Genomic DNA, 20,201 nt, shown 5'->3' with positions numbered 1-20,201 from the left:
TGTTTTACTCCAACCTAAGCCTGTACCAGTCTGTTAGTTATTTCTGTGTTTGTACATACTGTTTGCATGTACGGGGCGTGGTCCCTTTAAAAGCGCAGGCAAACGCGATGACGTCATGCCGCTAATCACGTGACCACCCAAGCGCGGGAAAAACGTGATGATGTCATGACGCCATCCACGGGACCGCCCTAGCAGTCCTCGTGGAAGCTTCAACTTGTACAGACCTGTTTTCGTGGTTCTCCTGTATCGATCTCAACAAACTGTTTAAACTCGTTTAGTTTTGCATTAAAAACCTGTTTGTTTGATCGCCTGAGTCGACCTCAGTTCTTAGTTAGGAATTCGTCAATTCCTACAGTAGGAACATTACAATTGGCCTCAGCACCCACAAGCTGAGGGAAATCAGCCAAGGTTATTGCTCCCGATCACTATCTAGTAACCCCACTGGAAAGTGCATGTGTGGACATTGAGTATGGACAGGAATCAGGCGAAGATGTCATGTCCTCCTACAGTTGACTATCTTTCTAGCACTCACTGTCTAGACTAACACGTGAAGACTGGCCACATGGTGAGGGATGTGAGGGCAGTGGTGCTTGTGGAACTGTACCCTAGTACTTTTAGGAACAGGGGGGAGAAATTTGACAAAAAAGAGCAGACTGGTAGAAAGGGTAAAATATGGAAGAAACAAGGAAGATTTCAATTTTAATTCCTCCCAAAAAGAGAAAGCATTTCCCCAATAGGTCTTCAGGACCATGTAGATGATGAGGGGGGCAGACAAGCCTCAGCCCATACACACTGGCCCTGATATTAACTGCAAGGCATGTCAGAAGCAGGTGGGGGGGCTGATATCCCGTGGGGTCCCAGAAGTAGTTTCAGCGTGTCTGTCTGTGGCATTTTAATGCAGGCACCTCATTGTCATTTTAACTTCCGGGTTCAGCAGCAGGCCTGGTGTGGACCCACGTGATGCGATCTCGACTCCAGTATTTAAAGGGTCAATCCAAGGATGGCATTTGGAGGAGTTGAGAGGGTTGGCACATTCACAATGGACTCAGGACACACAAAGGCTTTGCCCTGCTTTAATGACGCCTCCCTTGATGTACTGCTGTGTGTAGTGAGGAGCCGGAGAGATACTCTTCCCCAGCAATGGAGTGAAGAAACCTGCTGCTGCCACAAAGAAGGCATGGCTGGAGGTGGCCCAGGAGGTCAGCAGCAGGACCATCGTACCACGCTCCTGGATTCAGTGCATGAAGCACTTTAATGACCTAAGCAGATCAGGAAAGGTGAGTACAGTTGTACATTCACTTACATTCTGCTGCGCGCATTACCTACCTCCCCCACCGGCCTTACTCTGCCTTGTCAGGCCTACTCCATCACATCACTCCTCAAACCCACTTACCTTGCAAGTGCACGCATCGTTCTCTTTCTGTGCAGTTCCTCACATCCTCATCTATCCATCCACCACTGCCACTCACCCTCATCCTTATGCAATTTTGTGCCTGTCCCCGATAGTCAACCTCACCAAATGCACGGCATCCATCAGGTGAACACGTGCTGTTACAGTCACTCATAGGTCTGTTCTTTCCCCCGTTGCAGGAGAAGAGAATGCAAAACACAACGGAAATGTAGAGAACTGGAGGTGGGCCTCCTCAGATCTCACAGCTGATATATGCAGAGGAGGAAGCGCTGGATATCAGTGGCGTTTCGGCATCCCTGGCCGTCTGAGATGGGTAGATGGGGACGTCCCAGCTACCTGGTGACAAGTAAATATCAGCGACCCATTTGTCATGCAACACTCGGTCACGTTGACTTGATTTCAGCAGCGAATGAAATGTAATCATCTTCATAATAAGTTGCAACATTCTTACCTTTCCAGTACTAATTCATATCTTTTCTCTCCGCCAGGATCTTCACACATGCAGCAGGAGTCCATGGACCTCATGAACGATGAATACTCAGAGGAGATGATTTGTCTGAGGGTACACCATCACAGAACTCATGCTTACCATGCACCAGTGCAGATAATTGCACTTCAGTAGGACCTCGTAGACAATTGGGATTTCACCTGGTGACTCACAGTTCACAAGTGAACCAGAGCAGACAGTGGTGGCAGGGACAGCAGTGGAGAGTCTGTGTCAGAGGGTGCAGCCCTTTCCGAGCTCTGCTCAGCTGGACACGGATGCTGTACCCCAGAGGTCTTCGATGAAATGGATAATCATTGAGGGGCAGCAGAAAATGTGCGACATACTGATTGGCCTTCCATGCACACTGTCCACGATTGCAGAGAGAATGGAGGAATCCACCTCAAGCATGAGTAGGTTGCTGTCGTAGGGCATTGCGAGAATGTCTTCTTACATGGATAGAGTGGCCAACTCTGTGAAACATCAGTTGTGGCAATCAGATGAGTCCATGCAGGTCTTGACCACAGCCGTGCAGACTTTGGATGCTAACATGTCTGCCACCTTAAATAGGATGAGAGACACCTTAGCCTTGGCGCTTACAGCGCGCCACTGATCTGCACCAAGCTGCTTTCCAGCAGAGTGGTAGGAGTAAAGTGCGGCTGGCCCATGAGACAGATGATGCAGTATGGAAGTAGGGACTCCCACTTCTCACCCGTTGCCCCACCCTCAGCCAGTACCCAACATGCTGCCTTGTCTCCCAATGGCTGAGTCTGCCCCTGCACAGGTGGCGCAGGGCCCTCACCGGCTCCAAAACCTAGAGGTCATTGACCAAGAGCATCTTAGCAGCCAGAGCAGGGATGCGATCAGCCTGCCTCTACCTCTGCTCAAGCCACAGAATTTGCACCACATAGGAGTGGTAGAAAAAGGGAAGAGTAAAGCTTTGTAGTTATGCAAGGATATCCACGTGGGTGTCTGAGAAAATGTTATGTTGTTAAGTTTCCGTTCTTTAGTAGAATCCCATAAAATGTATTACTTTGCACCACTTTTCCGTGTTGCCCATTCTTGGTTACTTTGACTTTTCAGTTGCTTGTGGATGAATAGGAAGACATGAATTGACAGGAACCAATGGGGTGATGTGCAAGGGGTGGTTGGTTGGTAGCACACTTGTGTTGGTGGGATTGAGAGGGCGGGTTGAAGGGAGATGAGATATGCCATTGGATGTGGTTGTAACATTGGTCCAGTACTCTGTAACTAACTGAACCTCACATAAGGGAATCCCTGGCATCCCGGGCAGCAATGTGAGTGGCTGGTGCTGTGTTGGGGTTGCTATCATCTTCCTCCTCCTCCTCCTCGGTATCATCCTCAGATGCTGTGTGTTCAGTGCCTTGTTCCTCCTGCAGCTCCAATACTCGCTGCTGCGCAATGCAGAGCACAGCACACCATTATTATCCTGGAGTCTCTGGTTGGCGATTACTCAAGGATGCCTCCAGATCTGCCCAGGCACCTGAAGAGCATCTTGAGCATGCCGATCACTTGCTCAGTGACACATCTGGTTGTTATATTGCTTTTGTTGTTCTGCTGTTGGGCTTCATTGGGTGGGTTCCTCATGGGTGTCATTAGCTAAGTTTGAAGGGGTGTCCTTTGTCTCCTAGCAGGCATCCCTTAAGTCTTCTTGCAGGTCCAAATAGCTGAGCGAGCTTGGACTGCCGCAGGTTGAAGGCATTATGGTAGCTCCCCGGGAAACTGGCGCACATCTGCATAGACCTTTTCTTGTGGTTGCACACCAGCTACACATTGATGGAGTGGAACGCCTTGTGGTTAATAAATACTCCTGGCTGAGCTGGGGGTGCCTGGATTGCCACATGTGTGCAGTCGATGACACCCTGCACCTGTGGGAAGCCAGCCAGAGACGCAAACACAATCACCCACTCATTAGGACGGGCGTCATCACAGGTGAAGTTGACATAATTGCCAGCCCTGGCAAAAGACCCATCATTGACCTGCCTTATGCATTTGTCTGCAGCCGACTGGGAAATCTTGGATATGTCTCTGGCAGAGCCCTGGAAGGATCCGGAGGCAAACAGGTTGAGGGTGTTGTCACTTTTACAGCCACTGCTAATGCGTGGGAGTAGGTCTTCTTCGAGGAGGCTGCAGATGTCTGCCACCACCTGACACGACAACCTCAGCCTCTGGAAGCATTGCTCTTCGGAGAGGTCAAGGAAGCTGAGCCTCTGCCTGTACACCCTGTTTCATGGGTAGTGCCTCTTGCGAGCTGCACCCCTCTGCTGCTCCCCTCTCTACTGCTCCCATGTCTGCTGCTCCTATGTCTGTTGCTCTCCTCTCTGCTGACCACCTGCAGATCTCTCCACTGCAGGCTGTTGCTGCTGCTGATGGTCATCTTGTCCCTCGTCCGAGGTCCAATCTAAGGCAGCCAAGATGCCACCCATCCTGATCTGAGTCTCAATGTCCAAACTGTAGAAACTAACCTCTCACCATAAGTACTGTGAACAAACCCTTTCCCAGTAGCAGGTAAGAAGTCAGCTGTGAACACTGAATTCTTATTGCACTATTTGTTTGACTTTTAATGAGCCTTGTGATCTTGCTTTGTGTTCTCAGTTTAGTTTCAATGGCAAGGTTCAGGAAGCCCAGGAAACCCGTGGGTGCGCCGTTAAATCTGAAAGTACATTGAAAGATCGCTGGAATCCAGCGATTTGCATATTTAAATTGCTCTCCCGAGGGGTTATGCGCAAACAGCCGAATGCGCCTGACTTAAATGCGGAATTCGGGTTGGAGCCGGCTTCCGGACGCACTCACAGTTTCCATGAACTTAACCTCCCACCCGCACCTCAACCCATGCGTTGCTCATGTTAAAATTCTTTCCACTGTGGCTGGTCACAAGGGGGTCCACAGAGACAATCTATATATTTATTTTTTGATCAGCAGGATGTTTTGCACGTGTGGAAATTATAATGTTGTCAAATAGGATGGGCAACAGTGGAAGGGAGAGATGCATGCGGAGAATCTCCTTCCTGTTTTCTGTTTCTTCTGGTGAGGAAGCATCTAACTTCTGCTCCCTGTTTCCGTGCAGTGACGTAGCTGAGATTGGAAATTCCGGAGATGGGAATTACAAGGTTGAACCTGCATCCCACCACTTGGTAGCGATGAGCCACTTGTGTGATGTGGTGCAGCGTGGCTTCAATATGCTGAATGAATGCACCGCTGTCTAATTCTGTGAAATGTTCTGAATATTTTTGTTTAAACAATGATTGATGATGACACATTCAGGGAATTGCTTGCAAAGAGCCACTGTCCCCAACATATGAAGGGATGAATTACCAAACACTGGCGAAATGACAGATTGAAGAAGCGTTCTGGGGAATGAAAGTATCCCCACTGATAATCATTCAGTTCCTCACACCAAAGTAGCCCAGCTTACTTGTTCTGTGGTCCATATGGTGAAAAGATATTCTGACTGAGAATTGTTACCAGCAGGTGTAGGAAAGAGGTCAGAGTTAATTGTCCTTAGATTTTCCTTCCTTGCTTCTGAAGGACATCAGCTGCGGCTTGTGATCCCCCACTCACAGGTCTGCCTCCCTCACTACCTCTGTCTCTCACACTGCCCTAAACCACGTTCTGATGTCTGTGTCTCTCACTGCCCAGCATATGCTCCTTGCACATCCTCTTGAGGACCTGACATAGTGTCCTGAGGTTTCTGAAAGTTGGGCCTTATTTTCATATTTAGATTGGCCTAATATGTAATTGAATATGGAGCAGCAAAGTGCGGTGTCATGAGATGGTAGGTGGCTGTGTGCACACAATCCCCTGCTCCCATGAGTTCCTGGTTTCAGAGGCATTGCTGTGCAAAGTGCGTGAAAGGAAATCGCAGGGAGAGTCATCACCAGCTGCATTTACACACCTCTCCGATTGATGGAGGTCCCAGTGCAGGTCACCCATTTCTATCCTGTCAGAGCTGCGTGAGTGCAAACCCTCGCATAGAGGAACGCTCTCAAGCTGAGCGGTGTATCAACAGACAGGCGCACCTCAGCCTCAAGCCTCCGTGTAGTTGAATGGTGTGCTCTGAAAGGAAAGATTACTCAGTCCATGGTGCGCAATCACTGATAATGAAGTGAGTGTTTAGATACTGGGTTCATCTCTTTTGTGGCCACAATCACTTATCCACATGGTTCTTCCCTTTCAGACTGCAATTATGAAGGGAGGAAGGTCACCAATGGCCAGTCATTTCAGCCTGAAAACAGACCCTGCTACCAGTGCAACTGCCAAGTGAGTTCTGCTGCATGGGGGAATGTTCTCTGATTCTCGCTGCAAGATTGAGAGCAGGAGGGAGCAGTGATGTTTATTACAGGAGAATATAAAGATACTATAGTGAGCAGAAGGGGACTGCACATCAGATAAGACAGAAGGGCTCAATCACAGGAAGAGGGCTGAATGTTGATGTTGTTGAGGCTGCCGCGGAACACGAATGGAGGCCGAACCGATCTGAGGAACACATGGCTTTTTATTACATTCTCTTGAGAGAAGGCTGCCCCAGCTCTTCTCTCTGCTAAACCCGAAAACAGAATGAGGGCGACGCCCGCGCTTTTGTGTACACACTGAGGGTGACGCCCGCTCCTTTTTTATGCCTTAAAGGCAGCATGCTTCTTAAAGGCAAGATGCCCGATTTATTGTCCACGGACGGAAAAGTGGATTGCGCCTGTTTAGGTGGTGATCCGCCACACAGCTCCCCCCAGAATCTGCTTAGGAGGTGTGGACGAGACGGTGCGGTGGTCTGATGGGCCGGCCGGAGCGGCTCTTGTAGGACGCCGGTGGACGTGGAACGGCCGGGCGTGGAGCAGCCAGGTGTACTGGCTTGAGGGCAGGTCGGCCGCGTGGCGGTGCTGGGACCTGCTCACCGGGCTCCGAGTGTGCTGGCTTGAGTCGGTCAACCGACACTTTTTCAGTCCTGTTGCTCACTTGTAGGGCGAAAAATTTGTCCCCAGCCTGTAGCACTTTGTAGGGCCCGTCGTACGGGGGTTGAAGGGGTCCGCGGTGGGCGTCGTGCTGGACGAAAACGAACCGTGCCTGGTGCAGGCTTAGCGGGACGTGTGAGGTGGATTCGCCGTGCCGGGCAATGGGCACCGGGGTGAACTGTAGCGCCGGTGAGGCGAAGTCGTGGCGTTGCTGGTCGGCTGACCAGGGTGTCGTGGCGGTGGGCAGGAACTCGCCGGGTACGCGCAGCAGCTGGTCGTACACGAGCTCTGCTGCCGATGCGTGGAGGTCTTCTTTAACCGCGGAGCGCAGGCCGAGGAGGACCCACGGGAGTCGGTCGGTCCAGGCGCCGTCCTGGAGGCTGGCTCGAAGAGATGCCTTCAAGGATCTGTGGAACCGCTCACACAGTCCGTTAGCTTGGGGGTGGTACGCTGTGGTGCGGTGAATGGTCACCCCGAGATTGCGTGCGATGGCGGTCCAGAGTTCAGAGGTAAATTGCGGACCTCTGTCCGACGTCATGTCGGAGGGGATGCCGAACCGTGCGACCCAGGTGCTGACGAAGGCTCTGGCGATGCCGGCGGTGGTGGTAGAGGTCAGTGGAATTGCCTCGGGCCAGCGCGTGGTGCGGTCGACGATCGTCAACAAGTGCGTGTGGCCTTGCGACGGCGGCAGGGGCCCGACGATGTCCACGTGGATGTGGTCGAATCTACGTGAAGGGACGGTGAACTCCTTGAGGGGTGCTTTCGTGTGTTGCTGCACCTTGGCCCGTTGGCAGGCTAGGCAGGAGTTGGCCCAAGTATGCACATCCTTGCGAAGGCCGCGCCAGACAAAGCGGTTGGCTACCAATTTAATGGATGCGCGGGCGCCGGGGTGGGAGAGGTTGTGGAGAATCTCGAATACCCGGCAGCGCCAGGACGCTGGGACGACGGGCCGAGGTTGAGAAAGGGATATGTCGCACTTGACCGTGACTGCGGTCGGGCCGCAGGCGACGTCGGCCAGGCGTAGCCCTGGTAGGTTGGTAGGTGCGGAGAGCAGATCAGGGTCCGTGAGCTGGTCTGCTGCGAGTTGAGCGTAGTCGACTGCCAGGTGTGCGGCGTGGATGGCGGGGCGGGAGAGGCAGTCGGCTACCACGTTGTCTCGGCCGGAGACGTGTTGGATGTCCGTGGTGAACTCGGACACTGCCGCGAGCTGGCGCTGCTGCCTGGCGGACCAGGGGTCGGTTGTCTTTGCCATTGCGAATGTCAGGGGTTTGTGGTCGACAAACGCAGTGAAGGGGTGGCCCTCCAGCAAAAAACGAAAATGGCGGACCACCAGGTACAGCGCGAGGAGCTCGCGGTCGAAGGCGCTGTACTTGACCTCCGGGGGGCGTAGTTGGCGGCTGAAGAAGGCAAGTGGTTGCCAGGCGCCGTCGACCCACTGCTCGTACACGGCGCCGACCGCGTGGTCGGAGGCATCCATGGTGAGCGCTACTCTGGCATTGGGCCGTGGGTGCGCGAGCAGGGTGGCGTCGGCGAGCGCGGTCTTGGTGGAGTTGAAGGCGGTTGATACGTCTGTCGTCCATTCGACTGCCATCTTGCCGCTCCTGCCCCGGAGGGCTTCATACAGGGGCCTCATGAGGGACGCCGCTTTGGGGATGAAGCGGTTGTAGAAATTCACCATCCCGAGGAACTCCTGGAGTCTTTTGATGGTGGTGGGGCGGGGAAATTGCTGGACGGCCTGCACCTTGGTGGGCAGGGGAATGGCCCCAGCATGGGTGATGTGGTGGCCGAGGAAGTCGATCTTGTCCAGGCCGAACTGGCACTTGGCTGGGCTGAGGATGAGACCGTGGTCGCTGAGGCGCCCGAACAGGATGCGAAGGTGTTCGAGGTGTTCCTGCTTGGAGGAACTGGCTACCAGGATGTCGTCCAGGTAGACGAACAGGAACTTCAGGTCCCGAAGGACCAAGTCCATGAGCCGTTGGAATGCCTGGGCCACGTTTTTGAGGCCGAAGGGCATCCGCAGGAACTCGAAAAGCCCGAAGGGGGTGATTACGGCCGTCTTGGGGACGTCCGCGGGGTGGACGGGGACTTGGTGGTAGCCGCGCACCAGGTCGACTTTGGAGAAGACTGAGCGGCCGGCCAGTCTAGCCGAGAAGTCCTGAATGTGCGGCACGGGGTATCGATCAGGGGTGGTGGCGTCGTTGAGGCGGCGGTAATCCCCGCAGGGGCGCCAACCCCCGCCTGGTTTGGTGGCGATGTGGAGTGGGGTGGCCCAGGGACTGTTGGAGTGGCGGATGATGCCGAGCTGTTCCATAGTGGCAAACTCGGTCCGCGCGATCTCCAATTTGGCCGGGTCCAGCCTGCGGGCGTGGGCGTACACTGGGGGGCCTGTGGTGGGGATGAAGTGTTCCACCCCGTGTTTGGCGACCACCGCGGAGAAGGTCGGGTTGGTGAGGGCCGGGAATTCAGCCAGGAATGCCGAGTAGTCATCCGTGGCCCGGGCGTGGCACTGTGACGCCATGTCGGCGGGTTGATGGGGGGCCATGGCGCCCAGGATGGGGGACATGGTGTTCATGTCCACGAGGCGGTGTCGAGGGATGTCTACCAGTAGGCCGTGGGCGCACAGGAAATCTGCGCCGATGAGAGGGGAGAGTACCTTGGCAGTGATGAACTCCCATCGGTAGCGGCGACCAGCGAGGTCGAGGGTGACTGTGCGGGTGCCGTACGTCCGGATGTCTGAGCCGTTAGCGGCAGCCAGCGCCTGTCCTCGTTCACCCTTTTGGATGTCGAGGGCGGAGGCCGGGATGATGCTGTGCTGAGCTCCAGTGTCGCACAGGAACTGGCGGCCGGTTTTGTCATCCGTGACGTACAGCAGGGAGCCCGCGTGGCCCATGGCCATCGCGGGGGCTGGTACGGGGGCAGACTTGAAGGAGCAGGGAGGTGTGCACCATTGTGCCCTGGCGCCGAACCGTGCGTGGTAGTAACAGTAGCCCGGGTTTGTGGGGCGCGAAGGCCCCGTGGGCCCCGTGGCTGGGCCTTGTGGCCGCGTGGTGGCCGGTGAGGGGCGCGCCCAGGCTGTGGCTGCCAGGTCCGGAGCGACGTCGCGGCTGGAGTGAGCGGACAGCAGCTTGTCGGCCTCGTCGGCCAGGGCTTCTAGGTCCGTGAGGCCGGACGCCACGATCGCTGGGCGGATGCTGGGAGGTAGCTGGCGGATGAACAGCGTGCAGAAGAGGGACCCGGGTGGGCTCTCGTCGGTGAGTGAGAGCATGTGGGAGAGGAGGTCTGACGGTGAGGCGTCACCGAGGCCTGGAAGGTCGAGGAGGCGCCAGTTTCGCTGGTATGTCGAGGTTGTAAATTTTTTAAGGAGCGCGGCCTTAAGATGTGCATACTTGCCCTCCTCTGGTGAGTTCTGCAGCGCTATCCAGACCTTCGTGACTGTGGAGCTACCGAGTGATGCAACGAGGTAGTCGTACTTCGTCCCATCTGTGGTGATGTGTCGCAGCCGGAATCGGGACTCAGCTTGGAGGAACCAGGCTTCGGGCTGGTTTTCCCAAAACTCCGGCAGTTTCACGGAAACTGCGTTCGTGTCCGCCATTGCAGTGCTCGGAATATGTTCTGAGCGTCGGGGTCACCAATGTTGAGGCTGCCGCGGAACACGAATGGAGGCCGAACCGATCTGAGGAACACATGGCTTTTTATTACATTCTCTTGCGAGAAGGCTGCCCCAGCTCTTCTCTCTGCTAAACCCGAAAACAGAATGAGGGCGGCGCCCGCGCTTTTGTGTACACACTGAGGGCGACGCCCGCTCCTTTTTTATGCCTTAAAGGCAGCATGCTTCTTAAAGGCAAGGTGCCCGATTTATTGTCCACGGACGGAAAAGTGGATTGCGCCCGTTTAGGTGGCGATCCGCCACAATGTGAGTATTGGTGGTTTAGGGATTGCTTTACTCTGCAGCTGACCTGTGTTGTAGCTGAGTGTTTCATGGGCCAGAGTAGAGGCAGCTTTGCTCTACATCTAACTGGTGCTTATGTTAAACTGGACACAGATTACAAATTTGCATTTTGTCCCGAATTAACAACCTCCAGGCCAGTATTGGTGAATTAAAAAGAGAAAATGCTGGAAATACTCAGCAGGTCAGGCAGCATCTGTGGAGAGAGGAACAGAGTTAACGTTTCAGGTCGATGACCCTTCGTCAGAACTGAAAAAAGTTGGAGACGGAACAGGTTTTTAAGCAAGTGCAGGGGCAGGGAAAGGCGGGAGGGGAGGAAAGAACAAAAGGGGAGGTCTGTGATAGGGTGGAAGGCAGGAGAGGTTAAAAGACAAAAGGAATGATGGTGCAAGGCAAAAGGAGATGGTAATGGAACAAATTAAGAAACAAAAGATGACTCTAGATGAAGTGTATTGGTGAATGCTGTCTTTAGAAGTTTTATTATTGACATCTGTATTTAGCATTATTTGAATTAAAGCTAGGAGCAGAGTTCAGGTCTGTGCTAATGGAATGTTTTGTGATATCGCAGGTGCTGCCATTTTGTACTTTTTTTCCCGTCTGTCGTGATTTCTGGGAAATGCTGCGTTATGATTTTCCACCTTTCTCTGTGTCTTGTTTCGTTCTCTGTCTCTCCATCTGTTTTTGTCTCTGTCTCTCTTTATCATTCTATTTCCCTTTCTCCATCTCCCTGCTCTGTAACTCTGTCTCTTTCTCCATACCACCCTCCTCTCATTCTCTGTCTGTCTCTCTCAAACAGCTGGGCGAAGTAAGATGTGAAGTTCTGATGTGTGACCCGCCTTCCTGTGACCACCCCCATTCTGTGCCTGGTGAATGCTGCCCGACTTGCTCAGGTAAGATCAAACAGTGTCGGTATTCACTAGCAGGGGAGGCAGTAGCAGCAACTCCATGCCTGCATCACTCTTGTGGTTTACTGTGACCTTTGTCCTCTCCCACTGCCAGCCTTGATGCTAACTCAATACATGGGAGAGGTGTGGTGATAATACAGTAACCCAACATAGTAATTGACATGAATCAGTCATTCATGAAAGAAAGACTTATGAAATAATACTGAGTGGCCTACAGGTGGCGCTGTCCAGGGAGAGTATAAATACTCGGGCACAGGCCCAGCTTGCGCAGGACATTCTTAACAGGAACTACTGAAGGACACAACTAGACCTCCATGTTGTAAAACAGTTGATTAAAGCTTTGTTTAACGCTTAGACCAAGTGCCTAGTAGTTTTCTTACGTCAGTAATATTGTACATTATACAGTACAACATCATCACAGTTAGAATTATTTTTTGTTGCTGAGTCTTTGCAGTCTGACTGAGTTTGGTGACTTACTTGAATTTTAACTTTGCCTGGAGCCATGCGATAAATATTTCAAGCCCATTTTGCAACTGTCTGGTTAATAGGGTCATCTTTGAGTTAGAGTGCTCCAATGAATGTAACACTCCATCCCCATTAAGGGGCTTTTCAAGATGGCGATTAGTTGTTGTTGGCACCGAGCCATGGTCTGGGAATGCGCAGTGCCACCCACTGGTAGGGTCATGCTTGCGCCTGTGATTCTGCACAAATTGTGCTCCTAAAATCATAAGGAGGAATTTTAATTCTCTCCGCCTGGTGGAAACTGGGTGGGATCAGAGTTAAAATCCAAGCGGTGCACTTAGTTACACTTACCGCTCTTTTACTGCCCTACGGCCATTTTAACGCCACTGTTTTCGTGAGCGGTTGAGGTGTGTGCCTGACTCAAGTGGGCACCTCATGAATAAATGTAAATCAGGGTCTTATGATTTACATATGACCCTAAAGCCATTTTAACGACATACTGAACAGAGCATCGCTCAGTAAAACCTGGTGAGCAGGAAATGGTGACATTTACAGCTAAGTGTAAAACGTACTTTTGTGGGGCCAGGAGGAACAGGAATGCACTACCAGGCCTAGGCCACTGTTTCCTTGGGCTCACTTCCTCTTCTGCATTTGCAAATCCCCCCCCGACCCCTCCACGATGACTTAGCTGAGTGTTGGCGAGCAGCCTCCAGACTGCCCGATATCTGTCGGTCTTAATCCAGCGAGCTCCCTCTGGGCGGCCATTTCGAGCAGGCAGCTCGCTGCATTAATGTTAATGAGGCCCGGCTATTAAAATGATCCTCTCACTGCATCTCCCAGACAACCAGCTCACAAGTTCCGCCGACTGACTGTCCAGGAGTTATAATTCCCCCTATAGAATCGTAGAATGTTAATGACAGACCATCAAACCTGCCATATTTAAATCTGGTGTGTGACTGATGGTTAAGCATGGTTTAAGCTGGTGTGTGAGTGATTAAACATTTTTTAATCCGGTGTGTTACTGGTTCAGTGTGTTTTAATTTGGTGTGTGACTGATGCTTAAACGTATTATAATCTGGTGTCTGGTGCGTGACGTGAGTTTGTAATTTTTTTTTTGATCTGGCATGTGATTGACAATTACTGTGTTTTCTAGCCTGTGTGTTTATTCTTCTTTCCCCTAGTGTGTCTGTACGATGGTCAGATTCTAGAAGATGGGGGGTATTACATCTCAGCTGCAGACCCCTGTGTCATTTGTCTCTGTACGGTAGGTACTTTCCCACTGGATGGATGTGATTGCTGCAAACAAGCTGTTTCACTTTAACTGTGAGCGCAGAATTCAAAAGCAGAGGTTTAAAAGTCACAAGCTTCAATTGATGCTAAACAATAGAAAGAACTGTACCTCTCCAGAGCAGTGGTCATGTGCAACAAACTCACTGGAAAAGTAGCTGAAGCTGAAACAATTAACACTGATAAAAAGTAGCTGGATAAATACCCTGTTGAGAATGGGATTGATTATGGGGATAGGTATCGACTGAGTAAATCAAATACTCCATTGGACACGGTGGCTCCTACACTACTGGCCAGGGTCGAACAGTGGGGATGTAATGATGGATGAAGATAATGGAGCTTTGCTTTAACTTTGAGAATCGAGGGCTATTTACACAGAACTTTCCCTCGGGAGATTAAATAGTTGTGATAGAGTTCACGATAGGCTGGATTGTACATGGTCTGTGGAAGCAGTAGTTTTGCTGGGGTGAATGGCCTCTTCTCATGCCGTGGTTTCTCACGTTTTTCCACAAAGTAGACAACACATGCTAGATTGGAGCTTTGGTTGAAGGAGATGGAACTGCCATGATGTTGGTGTTTTCATATGTTGTCACCATGGTAACTGGTATAAATTGTCCAGAAAAGCAGCCTAGGATGCCAATTTTATAAAATAAGTTTCCTATGGGATGCATCCCTTCTTTGTAATGTCCATCGAAGGGAGCATGTCAATGCGACATGTCTCCTCTACAGCTCCAGAGTTGGCCGTGATTTGGCCTTTCCATGTATCCGGGGAACATAAGCTTTTGCTTCAAATTCAGAAGATCAGAAATTCCCCTTCGGAAAAAAAGCACCATACAGGGCAGAAGTTCACATGTCACATGCTAAGTCTCAATTTCATGTCCAAATCAGGTTATTTTCCGATGTCTGTCGGCTCAATGCTCTTCCTATTTACACTGAGATAGTTTTGCAATAATGTTGCTCTCTGCCTCTCTCACCTCAGGAAGGCAATGTGGAGTGTGACTGGAAAGGAGACAGCTGCACGGAGCTGGAGTGTGAACAGCCTCTGCTTCATGTCCCTGGCACCTGCTGCCCCATGTGCCCTGACCGTAAGTACCGTAATCACTGGAACTGGCTCTGAAGATCATTAGCTTCTCCAATAGCTAATCTAATGGGACTTTCTCAATAGAAACAATGGGAAACTTAAAAAGTCAGATTACGTACGGAAAAATCCATTTAACCCCTCGATTACATTCTAGTGGGTAACTGATTCTTGAGCTTTGAATGACATGGGACCTTACAGGACCATCTGAGATACTAAGTGGAATTGGAAACATAAATCCTGAGCATTGTTTCAAGATAGGTCACAACTGTCGGATAAAGGGTTATAGGGTTAGGAAATCCTTTGGAGCTGCTCCTGTTCCACTGGTGATACTTCGCCAGAGGTTCGGCTGAAAACTTGTTTACATGTGTAAACCGCACTTCCGACAAAATAAGGCCAGTGAAACAGGAGCAGCTCTGGTGGAAGTTCCCAGCCTAGGTATAAACTGCAACTTCAGGACTGACGTCAGGAAGCATTTATTCACCTGAAGAATGATTCGTTCTCTTCTTAGGGTAGTGCAGTCAAAACTCTGAAATCATTCAAGAGGCAGTTAGATACTGTGACAGGGTGAAACCATAGGTTCGTATGGAAAGATGAACGAATGAACTCATTCATCTAATATTCTCGTTGTGATGTCAATAACAGTAGCTTAATTCCTGGCTTCTGGTCTTGTTTACTAAATTTTTATTTTATTTTTCAGTGTCAGTGGCTTCGCTTCCCACTGAGAGCTCAGCACTGTACCCTCCTATCACAGACAATGCGATTCCTGAGAAACCAGCACCTACACGAATCTCCCGAAATCCTAGGAGAGCAACAGCTCAACCTCCAATCTCTGAGCCAGAAGTCAGGTTAACATCCTTAGCTCCTCCAGCCAGACCAGCAACCAGGAAATACAACCTGTACAGAATTGTACCCTGGAGTGTCAGGAGCAAGTTAGCACAGGGATTAAATGCTTCACCTGAGAGTCAAAGGATTGTCACAACAGAACAACCAATAGCTGGACATCCTGCAGAAATGGACACTAGTGCAAACAGTGCACCCCAGGGGATCTCCGAATCACAAGCTGTGCTTCTTCCACCAGCCACAGCCAAAGCCAGTTCACTAGACACTGGGAGTATCAAAGACAAGATCGTCCAGGAAGACTTAAGTAAGTGCATGGGCAGAGGACAAAAGGAAAATTTCCAGGATAAGTGGTACATGGACAATGAGGACCTGAGTGATGTCAGGCCACCTCATAAACGTACAGTAGGCAGAAGGGAGTCAGAAGTGATTGTGAGTGTTAGTGTCCTGTAAGGTGTCTGTAAAATAGAGTCAGACTGCTAGTGGACAGGAACAAAAATATTCAGTTTGTTAAACACTACACTTGTAGGAAATCAGGAGCACAGTTGCATTTACAATATATTGTCCATATTTCTGATTATATATTTTGAACTGGTGATAGAATCATAGTATTAATGATTCCATTAGTACTGACACCTGGATACGATAAACAGGCTGTTTATAGGCTAGTCTTTTCCCCATTCATTTATAATGCACCAAGCACTTTCCTGCCCCCAGGATTCTTGCACAGCTCATTGCGGGTGACAGTACAGCAGCCTTAGCAGAACACCCACTGGTGCAGTCTCAGCACAGCAAGGAGTGTGACACAGGGATAGAACAACATGAGAAAGCAGAAATAATAAATTATTTTAAAAAATCATACCAAAAACCCCACAATTGCCATGAAGATACAGAAATTGACTAAACAATACATTCCCTCAGAGATATCTGAATGGGTTACTCCCTTAGGGATACAGGCACTGTTTAAATGGCACTCTCCCTTAGGGATACAGGCACTGTTTAAATGGCACTCTCCCTTAGGGATACAGGCACTGTTTAAATGGCACTCTCCCTTAGGGATACAGGCACTGTTTAAATGGCACTCTCCCTTAGGGATACAGGCACTGTTTAAATGGTACTCTCCCTTAGGGATATAGGCACTGTTTAAATGGTACTCTCCCTTAGGGATACAGGCACTGTTTAAATGGTACTCTCCCTTAGGGATACAGGCACTGTTTAAATGGTACTCTCCCTTAGGGATACAGGCACTGTTTGAATGGCACTCTCCCTTAGGGATACAGGCACTGTTTAAATGGCACTCTCCCTTAGGGATACAGGCACTGTCTGAATGATACTCTCCCTCAGAGATAGAGGCACTGTCCAAATTATATTCTCTCTCAGAATTACATCTTCACCTTGGCCCCATGACCCCTCCTTCCTTTGATGCCATGTTCCTGTACTCCTTGGTGTCATGACCTCTTCAGTCTTTGGCACGCTAAATCCTCTGCTTCTTGACACTGTGTCCTTGGTGCCACTTCCTGCACACCCCTTGATGCTGTGTGTTAGATAGTTAGTGCCTTCAGATCTGCTTGATCTAATTTTCTGTTATCTGTTTCTTCAGGCTGTGGAGATGAAGATGGAGTGGTGTTCAACCATGGGCAGAGTGTTCCTAGTGGAGATCCCTGTACCAGGTGCCTGTGTTTGGTCAGTAACAAGGTTTAAAGTACACTTGCATTTAGCATATGTGGAGAGTAACGTACTGTGCCATAAAGTTGGCCCAAAAGTCATGGCATCTTTTACAGAACCCTGATAAATCAACTGTAAATTACAATACTGTGACCCGAACTGTTGGGTGTAAGATGCTGATTCGAACCGATCTTTATTTTCTCCCTGTCCCATCTTTTTCCATGGACCTTACCTCGGCTGACAGGGAACGCAGGCAACAACGTCCTACCATGATTCTGCCAAAACTGCTTTAACCAATCATGTTGAAGTACATAGAACACCAGTGACTTGGTCACTGGCTAATATTGATTCCTTAACCATCACTGCCAAAAGCAGAGTAAATCATTCTTCTCACTTGCTGTTTGCCTACATGACAACAGTGAGTGGACTTCAAAATTAATTCATTGGTTTTGAAACACTTTGGGAGAGAAATTCAGTAGGTTGCGCCACCCATTAGCGCCTTAAGAGGGCGCTAAGTGGGGCGCAAGCCAACTGGCGCCTGGGCGCGGCACTGCCCACGCCTCCCGCTAAATTCCGCGTGACGTTAGTGGTGGCGCTAACCGTTAGCACTGCGCCGCTGCCGATGACGTCATCGGTGTGAGCAGCGCCCCGCTGACGCCCCAGCCACGATATTCGGCAGCGTCCCCTGATTTACCGCCGGACACTATGTCCGACCGGTTCAGGGGGGCCTACCTGCGGCTGGGGAGGCGCAAATTAAAGGCGAGGTACGGAATGGCCATTTTTGTTGTTGGCCGCCTGCCAGCACCTGCCTGCGCTCCCGTCCCCGGCCTCCTGACGCCCCCCCCCACCACCCCCCCGCGGAGTGCTGGCTGCGTTCCAAGAGCCCGGCACTTCTCCTCGGTGCCGGGCTCTTTTGCCTGCACTCCCGATCCTCGGGGGCCCAGCTGGGCCCCAGATCGCGCTGCACAAGGTCCCTCCCCTTTAAGAAGGGGAGGAAGGCCTGCAATACCGCAGCGCGACGTGCCGCAGCGTGTGGCGCTGCGGCACGTTGCGCCACGATATTCACTCGCAGCGCCCCAAGAGGGATGCGGGCGCCTCCAGTAGCGCCGTGCTTCCCTTTGGGGCGCAACAACTCAATTTCTGGTGGGTGGGCGCGAATGTTTCCGGGGCACGACTTTTAGCGCCCTGGCGAGGCTGGCGCCCCAAACGGGGCTATACTCAATTTCTCCCCCTTTGAGATATCCTGAGGATGTGATGAGGCACTTTTTTAGTACAAGTTCATTTTTCTTTTCACTGATTCTTCCGTCTCTCGCTTGGCGAAGCAACAGTGTCTGTGCCCTCCTCCAAAGCAGGAACCAGTGCAGGACCAAGACACTGCTGTGGAGACCTGGGATGAAGATGTGACCATTTCTGACCAGCAGGACGCAGCTGCCAACACCTGGTAACCATACCGCCTCCAAAAACGTATTTGTAATGGGAAACAAGAACAGACACAAATGAAAAATAGAGGGGAATGATATTATCCCCAATAGGATAAAGGAAATTCCTGAAAGGATTTAAACAGTGATTCCAGAAGCCATCTACAAAACCTTGACCATGGCGTTTGAACTCTGTCAGTCGAGACAGAAAGAATGTTAACTATCTATCAACAGAGACTGTAACCTAATGATTTGCATTTTAACATTCTTGTACAGGACACAGTGATAAGCTGCAGTCTCATCAGCTGCTTGACCCAGGGGGAATGTACTAATCCAGTGAAAGAGGAGGGACAATGCTGCCCCCTCTGTCAAGGTAAGAAGCGTTAAGACCATTTTGGAAAGGCGCATTTTGATTGCAAGATGTAGGGGGCAGTATCAGTATCTGCTCGTACTGAGGTGAGGGCTTGGGCCCAGTTGATCCCAGTTGAACCTCAATGATCCACGCTTCGGCAGTAATGAGAAAGTGCCACTGTGACAGGAGAAGAAGGTATCTCGTAGTGGACAAGTTGAAACCTGTGATCCAGTAGAAGTACTGCAGGAAATGTATTGTCTAGGGAGACTGTGTGCACAGTGGATAAGTAGACATTTTATTCACATCCAAGACCTAGATTTAAACCTAGATTAATGCAATGAAAGTCTCCTCTGCCTTCTTGTGTCTCTCAGCTGGAGAAGTCACACGTGGGATATGGAGATCGGGCAGGAAAGTGGAGCTGAGGTCGAAGATCAGTCATGATCTTATTGAATGGCGGAGCAGGCTCGAAGGGCCGTATGGCCTACTCCTGATCCTAATTCTTAATGACCAATGCCCCCGGCAACAGTATCCATGTTGCTGCTGCAAACAGTTTTCTCCAGGGCCCTAATCCCAGTATGTAAAAAATCCTCTACTGGTGGAAAATACTTTATTAACATGGGATTGAGAATGTTTGCAGCCTGTGACTTAAAAAAATAACATTTCTATTTTTTGAATTTAAATTTTTTTGAATTTTTAAAGCTTTTTTGAGGTACTTTCCTGGAAAGTAGTCAATAGTGGCTTGATGTGCACACCAGTCAATCAAAAATTCCAGGATTGATGGATATTCCGCGGTTTGCTCATACATTGCCAACACCAAACTAACCAATGTGTTGTCATGAAACAAGTGGCAGTAACGATTTACGCATTTTTCCCTGTCTAGATAAAAATCACTGTACAAAACAACTGACTTCACTTGAACAGTTCCTTGGGGTTAAAGTGGACTCTGCCCATGGCTCAGCCTCTGCAAATCTCGCTCATTCAGGGGGAAGTTGCGATAATTTTCTCAGTAACATTTTAGGGGGTTATTAAATGCTTGCATCTCATTTATTCTTCATAGGCTGTATGTTTAATGGCGTGAACTACACTGACGGATCTCTGTTCATTCCACACGATAACCCGTGTCTTCAGTGTCGCTGCTCGGTGAGTAGACATTCTGTGGGAAACAGAGTTTGGAAATAGTCAAACACAGAGGTGTTAACACATTAACTTTCAATTAAAGGAATTTTACCAACACAATGGAGAGATTTCCAAAATAACAACAGAAAACGCTGGAAAAACTCAGCAGGCCAGGCAACATCCGTGGAGAGAGAAACAGAGCCAACGTTTCGGGTCGAAACTCTTCAGAAAAAGCAACAAACCTGAGGATTGGGAGCAGTTTAGGATTCA

The 20,201-nt window shown here is 50.3% G+C and overlaps 1 protein-coding gene across 1 annotated transcript in view; it reads left to right on the top strand.

The window, feature by feature from the left end:
* The window catches only part of LOC147106637 (kielin/chordin-like protein), a 79,672-nt gene that overhangs the window by 1,493 nt on the left and 57,978 nt on the right, over positions 1-20,201 (top strand). The window contains exons 2-11 of the mRNA XM_086008496.1: positions 1,900-1,973; positions 4,512-4,575; positions 6,094-6,176; positions 11,605-11,698; positions 13,357-13,439; positions 14,442-14,547; positions 15,241-15,687; positions 16,981-17,063; positions 18,740-18,836; positions 19,873-19,955. Of these exons, the coding sequence (XP_085864622.1) occupies positions 1,900-1,973; positions 4,512-4,575; positions 6,094-6,176; positions 11,605-11,698; positions 13,357-13,439; positions 14,442-14,547; positions 15,241-15,687; positions 16,981-17,063; positions 18,740-18,836; positions 19,873-19,955 (1,214 nt within the window). The remainder of the gene's footprint in view (positions 1-1,899; positions 1,974-4,511; positions 4,576-6,093; positions 6,177-11,604; positions 11,699-13,356; positions 13,440-14,441; positions 14,548-15,240; positions 15,688-16,980; positions 17,064-18,739; positions 18,837-19,872; positions 19,956-20,201) is intronic.

The sequence above is a fragment of the Somniosus microcephalus genome, chromosome 15 (genome assembly GCF_052327205.1).
Source record: "Somniosus microcephalus isolate GS21.2 chromosome 15, FLI_Smic_1.0, whole genome shotgun sequence".
Lineage (NCBI taxonomy): Eukaryota > Metazoa > Chordata > Chondrichthyes > Squaliformes > Somniosidae > Somniosus > Somniosus microcephalus.
This window is presented reverse-complemented; position numbering and strand designations above follow the sequence as displayed.